Source organism: Hippopotamus amphibius, chromosome 4 (assembly GCF_030028045.1).
Source record: "Hippopotamus amphibius kiboko isolate mHipAmp2 chromosome 4, mHipAmp2.hap2, whole genome shotgun sequence".
NCBI classification, from domain to species: domain Eukaryota; kingdom Metazoa; phylum Chordata; class Mammalia; order Artiodactyla; family Hippopotamidae; genus Hippopotamus; species Hippopotamus amphibius.
Genome location: NC_080189.1, coordinates 6,733,008 through 6,741,760, shown reverse-complemented (window position 1 = coordinate 6,741,760; position 8,753 = coordinate 6,733,008). Strand labels below are relative to the sequence as shown.

The window sequence follows — 8,753 nt, the reverse complement described above, 5'->3', positions numbered from 1 at the left end:
GCTGGAGCGGGGCCTTTGCACACACAGGCCTCCTTCCAGCTGAGCTGGGCAGGGAGGGAATGCAAGGGGAGGGGAGAACTCAGCTCCAGAGCAGTTTTATTAGCTCAGGGGTGATGATGGGAGGGTCCCTCCCGGCGCAGAGAAGGGAGGGCGGGCTCTCACTGGTTACCTCCCGCAGCTTCCAGGAAGCTGAGTGAAATTCTAGAGGAAAGGGAAGAGAAACGAAGACTGTGTAAGGGAGGCTGTTTAGGCCCCGTCCCAGCTGTCTTCCCAGGCTCCCAACCCCTCCCCTTCTCCTGCCTCCCGAAGCCCAGCCCCAGCTCCCTCTCCAGCCCTGCCCCACCCAGCTGAGCCGTGCCCTGTCCTCCCTCCCTCCTGGCCACCTACCAGTTAGGCCTCAGCTGGGGGGCAAGGCTTTGATGAAGGCAAACTGTCCAGGGAAGTAGTAGCCGTGGGGGTCCTCGCCGGCCCGCTCCACCCGGACGCACTGGGCCTCCTGGCGCTCCTCCAGCTCCTGCCAGCACCACCACCAGCGCTGCTCAGGCCCAGCCAGCGGCCACTTCCACATCCCCATCCCCAAGGGAACCACATTCCCCACTGTCTAGGGAGCCTCTGGGCCCGCCCCAGGGCCCCTCCTGTCCTTCTCGCCCTCCTCACCCCTCTGTCCGGGCTTTCGCTTCCTGACCTCCCCCACAAGCCCAGTTTCTATCCCCCTTACCAGCCCCCTCCTCTGCCCACTCTTACCTTTTGAACCTGCGTCTCTATGGGGCAGTGGACCATCCGGGCCAGGACTTTGTTTTCAGAGTCCAGCTTAATGCAGGCCAGGCATTTCCGCTTTCTCTGGGGAGGGGGGCGTGGAGCCCAGAGAGGAAAGGGGTGAGGGGAGGCGTGCGGCCCCACGAGGGCGAAGGCAGAAGCTGGGGAGCAACCTACAGTGGGGGTCGGTTTCTTGGCAGGCGCAGCCCACCCTCAAACTGGGAAATTTCAGAAGTCAGACCATCCTGCGGTTTTTAAACTATGGAACTTGAGTGTGTGTGTGTGTGTGTGTCTGTGTGTGTGTGTGTGTGTGTGTGTGTGTGTGTGTGTGTGTGTAGGTGGGACTTCTCCTCCAGGTGGGTTCTTCCCACCTGACTTCTACTTGAGCCACTCTGCTGTCATCTGTTTTATTCATTGGTATTTTCTTATGAGATTTTTGAATTCAACAAAAGGGTCCTGGTATAAAAGTCTAGAAAACCACTAGTATAATCCAGTCCCTCCTTTAACAGATGGAGGGAACTGAGGCCTTCCCAGAACCTACGAAGTAACAGGGCTGGTGTTGGCAGAGCTGAGACTAGACCCCAGATGGTTGCGCTCCTGACCCCAGGATCACCCTCGTGGCAGTGACTCTGCCCCCAGGGTGGCCGATGACAGTCATGCCCTGTTATGAGTCAGCCCAGGCTGGGCCGTCTGCACTTGAAAACTCATAGGAGATGGGGAATTCACCAGGCCTAGCGTGGGGACCACCCGAAGCCCATACCATGGTCTTCTTCCACCAGTGAGTGACCTGAAGCCTGAGAGGGGAACTCTGATGGAAGGTGAACCCACTCTGAAGACCATATGTCCTTGAAGTAGCCCAACCGTCCCTCTTCCTGCCTGTCCAGGCCCCCAGCCCACCCACAGCCATCACAACCACCAGCTCAGACAGGCAGCAATGCTGCCAGGGAGGCTGCCCCACCCTGGGGTCTCCAACCTCAGGCTTCTCGCCAGATCTGCTGAACCCCAACTGCACACCCCCGCACTGAGCACATGCCCCATCACACACACACGTGCCTTCACTCACCCCATTGGACTTGACCTTGCACTCAGCTTTCTTCCAGTCCTTCTTCCGGCAGTTGGTCTGCTGGAGCTTAAACTCCAGCCTCACAAAGGTCCCGGCTGAGAAGAGCTGCCGACACACAGGGGAAGGCCAGCAGCCAGCTGAGCGGGCAGGGCCCTTCCTGGGCATGACGTGTCCCCCTCCTCACCGTGAAACAGCAACGTGTCCCCCTCCCCACCGTGAAACAGCACGTCCCAGGAGGTGGCTGGGCTGGTGGCCTTTCTCCGGAGAGCTGGGTGCGCACAGGGTCCAAGCACTTCCCTACCTGCTCCCTGGGAGCCTGCTGGCCTCTGGGCTGCGGCCCTATCCGCCCCCTCCTCTGGGGTGCCGCTCACCGTGTCTGTGGCGCTGTCCACACTGGTCTCCCGGAAGGCCCACTGCACGGGCGGATGCTTGTGGAACTCCTCCAGGGCCACGTGCAGGCCCTGCTGCTGGGCCTCGGTGAGCTCAGCCCGGCCCCAGCCCATCGCGCCCAGCCCCAGGGCCAGCGGGAGCAGCAGCTGCCACATGGCGTCACCGCAGTCGCCTTGACCCTGCGAAGGGCGCGTGTGGACCCTCAGCTCACCAGCCAGCCTGCGGAGCCGCCCACGCCGGGCCCTGTGGTTTGGGGGCTGCAGCTGGCAGAGCTCGGGGCAGAGGTGGAGGGACGGGAAGTGGCCCCTTGCAGAGATTCCCCAGGTATTCCCCGGTCCTCCCCCTCCTCCCACCCTGCCCCCACTGTTCCCAGGTCCGCTTAGGGCAGCTTTGGCCCTGTCCTGAGTCGGCTTTAGCCCTCAGGCCAGCAGTTTGGGAAGCGGTGCTGGTGTCCACTCCAGCCCTCCCCGCCGTTTCTGGCCCATTTTCTCTCCCATTCTTTCTGACCCCCTCTCCTGCTCGCAGTCCCCAGACTGCTGGCTCTTCAGGGTCCTGGCCCGGGACCCTCACCATGCAGCCCTCCAGCTGGGAGTGGGGAGGGACAGGCACAGAATGCTGGCTGGCTGGAGGCTGAATATTTTTGGGAGGACGTAAACACGAGGGAGGGGCCCAGAGCGGGTGGGAACTGGGAGGATGTTTAACCCTCCCTGTGCTGGAAGTGCCTGTTGCCCTCAGCCCTCCCAGCCCCCCACCCCAGAAACGGGGGTCTCTCCTCGGCCCCACCTCAGCTTCCTTCCTCGAGCAGGCCCTCCCTGCCTGGCTGGTTTTTTCTGGAGCCTTCCCCACCACCCTTCTCCCAGCCCTCTGATCCTGCCCCCCAGTCCACGATTGGGGTTGCCTGAGGGCTGGACCCTCCCGGAGAACTCTGCCTGTGGAATCTTCTTAGGACCAGAAAGCCACAGAGGTGGAGACGGAGGCCCCCGCAGTGAAAAGATACCGGGGTCTTGCCTTGAAGAGAGGGCTCGCGGACAAGCTGACACATCTCGCCCTTTGGAGCTGCGCCCTTTGCCCTCTGCATCCTCCCGGCCAGCTGCCCTGCGGCTGCCTCCTCTGGTCTCCCCTCCTCACCTCCTTTCCTGTGTCGTGGGGTCTCTCCTCCGCACTTCCCGAGGCCCAGACCGACTCCTGGCCAGGCTGTCAGCCTCTTCCCTGCACCCCCTCCTCCCTCCCGCAGGTCGGCCCCCATCTCCTCCCACTCCCACCTCCTGGGCCCCCTCCAGCTCCCAGAGGGCCGAGGCTCCTCCCCACCCGCTAGGACCGGCCTCTGGCCGCTGGCCCTCCTGGGACTTCCTTCCACTCCCCTCCCCTCCCCTCTCCTCCCGGGGCCCCAGCAGAGGAGCCCCAGCAGTTGGCTGTCTGGGTCTCCACCGGCCGGGCCTCCTCACCGCAGGATGTGGGACTGCCCTGCCCCCAGGTAGGGCTGCCCTTTCCTTGGGCCCTTCCTGGGCGAACACTCCCCAGTCCTCAGGACACTCATTTTAGGAAGTTCTTCCTGGAAGCACAGACTTCCTCAAACCATGTGAGATCCTGAGGTGTCATCTGATCCTTCCCCCTGTGTCTCACATGCTAAAGCCATGCTGAGAGGGAAGGGGTCTCCTTTAGAGGTGACTCTGGTGTCTGACAACCTCTAACACCGGCAAACATGTCCCGTCGTGAAGGACCGTATGTCCCATCCGAGGTGGCGACAGACCCCAGAGTCTCAAGTGGGTGAAGGGTGTGGTGGGATTCATAAGGCTTCTGAGGAGTCAGGAAAACAGGTTCAACTCCTGCTGGTCCAGAGCAAATAAGAACAAGCTCTGGGGCCTGGTGTGTTGGCCACCAGGACAGCTGCTCCCGAGCCCCAGGCCCTCTGCTGGTCTCCCACGGAGAGGACATCATGTAACTGCCCCAATCCCTGGAACTTCTGCTCCCTTCTCTGCCAGGAGGGGGTGGTCAGAGACCCTAGCTTTAGGGGTTGCGTTGAGGATTAAATGAGGAGAAAACTGGAAAGTGGAAATTGACCCAGTGTTTGGCACAAGGTTTTCGTCCCTTCCCTATGCACCCCTGCCAGGATTCTCTACGTGGGGCTGAGAGCTTCCTTTGCAGTATGCTCTGGGGCACCAGAAAGATCCTTGGCTTCAATGAGCCAGCTCTGGTGGCTGAAATCCCACCACCACCATTTCAATCCCATCTGTGAGTTGTCCATGATCATTAAACAGAGATGAGAGCTGGGGTCTTTGTTCTCCAGGAGCTTCTGGTGGGGCTAGAGAGACGACAGGCAGAGGCAGCGCAGAAGACATTTCCCAGCCCAGGACCGCGTACTGGGGGATGCCCTGGGGGTGGGTGACCAGAGACAACTTCCAAGACAAGGTGGGACTTGAGCTGAGGATGGCACAGAAGTCCTCCTGCCTTCGCTGAGGTCTGCATCAGGCCTGGGAGGGAGGGAGGGAGGGTGGTGGCAGCAGGCAAGGAAGGTGCCTGGGGGCTGGGTGCAAACACAATGTGGGTTACACGCTGGACAAAGTTCTCTTTGGGTGAAAGGAATGTGAGGGTTGGACAACCACACTACACGGGTGCGGACGTGTGAAAGGGCTACTCAGTACACGTTCATGAGCTCAGCACCAGGTGACGTGTCCCAATCCAGGGGAGCGGTGACAGCACGTCGCTATTTAGTGGTGGTTAATGATGTTCTGGGGCATCACAGCTGAAAGCGGAGACTCACATACCCAAGTCATTCTGGCATAGTTTTCTGATAACCGAACTGAGTACCCAAAACATTTTCCTTTAATATTTGCAACCACAGGGACAAACTACGTAATATATGTTTTTTCAAAGAACCGATTTGACCTTGAAGAAAAAGCCTGTCAGTTTCAAAGCTACGACTGTTTGGGTTGGGTACTTTTTGTATCAACTTGGTAGAATTGACATAAAGTCAAAAGAATATTGCATAAATTCAAAAGCAACTATAAACGTATCAACAGCGATAAAGCATTCTTCAAATTTTTCTTGTAAATTTTGCAGCCAGTTTACATCATGCTGTTTACTGTAATTAAAATCCTTTACATATTGATTCAGGTGAGAAAAGTATGCAAAGTCGTTATTGGTCACCAGCAGTAAAAGATTTAATTTGAAATTCTTATATTCGTCTGGCTAGGTCACAATGAGCTCTTTGTTCTTCAGAGCTTCAAATTTACTTTGGTCGTAGGTAGTGTGATATTGGTGAGAAAACTTACACTGACATTTAAAATCTTTGATTGTTGACTATTTGGTTAACATTCTTTTGGTTTCAAGAAAAGCTTGGAGTAAAAAAAAAAAAGAAAATTTTGGAGTTAGCAGTACAGTAAACCTTAGTAAAACCCTTCCATGCCTCAACCAATGAGTGTTGGCAAAGAAAAGCTTATGACAGTGATTGTCTCCTACCTCTTTCAACATTTGCATGTACTGGTGATATTTCATAACATTTGCACTTAAATACTGACCGATTTTAACAACTATGTCCATGACACTTGCACGGAGTCCGTTCAGAAAAGTGAACACAAATGTTCTCAGTATTGAGCGGAATGAAGCAACGTTGGGAAACATCGGTCTCTTGTTTGAAAATTCCAGCACCTCAGTCACACTGGCCACATGTCAAGTGCTCCGTGTGAACGATGTGTGTCTACACAGAATCATAAACCCATGGACTATCTCTAGAAGGAAAAACAGAAAACTTGCAGCACTGTTGGCCTCTGAGGAGAGGAACTGTCTGGCTGAGATAAAGAGAGGAAAACTGCATACCCTTTGTATTTTTACAATTTCATACCGTCTCGGTAATTTGTCGATTAAAGTGTAAAATTAACTTTTAAAAAGTCTAAAAATCACAAAACAAACAGCATTTTTGAAAACTCACTCTGGCAAGTGTGTGGAGAGTGGACGAGATGGGACAAGTCCAGGTGCAGGACGCCCTCGGTAGGAGACAGTGGTAGTTGTCAATGAACGTGGCAGGAACGGGGGCGGTGAAGATGGAGAAAAGCAGATGGATCAGAGGAGCACCTGGGAGGTAACAGGGTTTGGTGACCAGAGCAAATGTGGGCTCCACGGAGAGGGGTATCCAGAGTGAATTCCAGGCTTCCACCTGAAGAATTACTCTAAAGAATTCTGAGTCTCAGAGTTCACATTCTTTAATTTTTATTTTATTTTAATTTTTTTTGATGTGGACCATTTTTAAAGTCTTTATTGAATTTGTTACAATATTGCTTCTGGTTTTTTAAGTTAATTAATTAATTGGCTGCATTGGGTCTTCATTGCTGCTTGCGGGCTTTCTCTAGTTGCAGAGAGCAGGAGCTACTCTTTGCTGTGGTGCGTGGGCATCTCATTGCGGTGACTTCTCCTGTTGTGGAGCACAGGCTCTAGGTGCGCAGGCTTCAGTAGTTGCGGCACGTGGGCTCAGTGGTTGTGGCTCTCAGGCTCTAGAGCTCAGGTCTGTAGTTGTGGCACGTGAGCTTTGTTGCTCCGAGGCATGTGGGATCTTCCCAGACCAGGGATCAAACCCATGTCCCCTGCGTTGGCAGGCAGATTCTTAACCATTGCACCACCAGGGAAGGCCCTGCTTCTGTTCTATGTTTTGTTTTCTAGGCTGCGAGGCATGTGGTATTTTAGCTCCCTGACCAGGAATGGAACCCACACTCTCTGCATTGGAAGGTGAAGTCTTAACAACAGGACCACCAAGGAAGTCCCACACACTCTTCTTTCTAAAACCTGGGAAACTCTCTGAATTATGCCTTATAGTTCCTTATAGTTCCTTTTCTGCATTCTCCCTAATGTTTCCATCTGAAATTTTGATCAGATGCTTTTTAGACACTCTCACTTCCTTATCTCCTAACCCCTTTTGTATTTTTTATTTTTCATCTCTTAATTTATACCTGCTGCATTCTGGTTCAATCCTTCATCATTATTTACCAGGTGTGCTAATCTCTGCTTCAGTTATATGTAATCTGCTTGAATCATTCTATTAAATTTTAAGTTCCATTAAAATGTTTCTAGACATTCTATTTGCTTCTTTTCCAAATCTTCCTGTTCCTTTTGGATACTCTTTTGTGCTTATTGGCCATTCGTATACCTTCTTTGGAGAAATGACTGTGCAACTCCTTCTGCCATATTTTAACTTGTTTGTTTGTTTGTTGTTGAGTTGTAGGAGTTCTTTATTCTGGCTGTTAACCCCTTATCAGATATAGGATTTGCAAATCCTTTCTCCCATTCTGTGGGTTGCTTTTTCACTCTGTTCATAGCGTCCTTTGACGCACAAAAGTTTTGAACTGTCTTGAAGTTCAGCTTATCCATTTATTGCTTCTGTTGCCCAATTGCTCTGGCTAGAACTGCCAACATTTTGTTGAATAGAAGTGGTAAAAACAGACATCCTTGCCTTGTTCCTAACCTTAGAGGAGAAGCTTTCAGTTTTTTGCCATTTAAGTATGATGTTCACTACGGGTTTCTCATACATGGCTTTTATTAAGCTGAGATATTTTCCTCCTATTAATGGTTTGTTGCGTGGTTTTATCATGAAAGGGTATTGAATTTTGTCAAATGCTTTTCTGCTTCCGTTGAGATGAGCATGTGGGGTTTTTGTTTGTTTTGTTTTGTTTGTTTTTGGCCGCGCTGCACGGCTTGTGGGATTTTAGGGATTGAACTGACCAGGGATTGAACCTGCGCCCTCCACAGTGAAAACATCGAGTCTTAACCACTGGACCGCCAGGAAGTTCCCCATGTGGTTTTTTCTTCATTCTGTTTATGTAGTTTATTACATTGATGGATTTTCATATGTCGAAATATCTTCGCATTCCAAGAATAAATCTCACTTGGTCATAGTGTATAACCCTTTTAATAGCTGCTGAATTTTGTTTGCTAATATTTTGTTGAGGTTTTTTTTTTTTTTGCATCAATGTTCATAAGGGATATTGGTCTATAGTTTTCTTGTAGTTTTTTTTTTCCTGGTTTTGGTATCAGGGCAATGCTGACTTCATAGAATTATTTAGGAAGTGTTCCCTCCTCTTCAGTATTCTGGAAAAGTTTGAGAATAATTCATATTACTTCTTCTTTAAAATGTTTGATAAAATTCACCAGTAAAGCCATCTGGTCCTGGGCTTTTCTCTGTCGGGATATTTTTTATTACTGGCTCAATCTCCTTGCTAGTTATAGGTTTATTCAGATTTTCTATTTCTTTGTGAAAATCTTTACTCGGTAGATTTTGTGTTTCTAGAAGTTTGTCCATTTCAACTACGTTATCCAATTTGTTGGCGTACAACTGTTCACAGTACTCTTATAATACTTTTTATTTCTGTACAATCAGTAGTAATGTCTGAACTTTCACTTCTGATTTTAGTAATGTGAGGGATATTCTTGACCTTATCTTTCATACCTCTCATTGAACTTTTAAATTAAAATTTCAATTGTGTTTTTTAGTGTCAAGAAGCTCTTTCCTACTTAAAAATACCATCCTGTAATTATAGGATTTCTTTTTGAAAGTTCT

General features: G+C 51.2%; 1 protein-coding gene across 1 annotated transcript; it reads right to left on the bottom strand.

Moving 5' to 3' along the window:
* Positions 1-78: 78 nt before the first annotated feature.
* RARRES2 (retinoic acid receptor responder 2) lies at positions 79-3,431 on the bottom strand. The gene is made up of 6 exons (XM_057732844.1): positions 3,338-3,431; positions 2,191-2,388; positions 1,820-1,924; positions 745-840; positions 388-514; positions 79-201 (listed from the first exon to the last, which is right to left on the bottom strand). The coding sequence occupies exons 2-5, from the start codon at positions 2,362-2,364 to the stop codon at positions 398-400; spliced, it is 492 nt and encodes a 163-aa protein (XP_057588827.1). The 5' UTR covers positions 2,365-2,388; positions 3,338-3,431; the 3' UTR covers positions 79-201; positions 388-397.
* Between the last annotated feature and the right edge of the window lie 5,322 nt (positions 3,432-8,753).

Coding starts and splice junctions, on each gene's coding strand:
- RARRES2 (XM_057732844.1), bottom strand. CDS start 2,364: ATGTGGCAGCTGCTGCTCCCGCTGGCCCTGGGGCTGGGCGCGATGGGC. Junction 841..1,819: donor GCAAGGTCAAGTCCAATGGG/GTGAGTGAAGGC, acceptor CCCCCTCCCCAG/AGAAAGCGGAAATGCCTGGC. Junction 515..744: donor TAGAGACGCAGGTTCAAAAG/GTAAGAGTGGGC, acceptor TGGTGCTGGCAG/GAGCTGGAGGAGCGCCAGGA.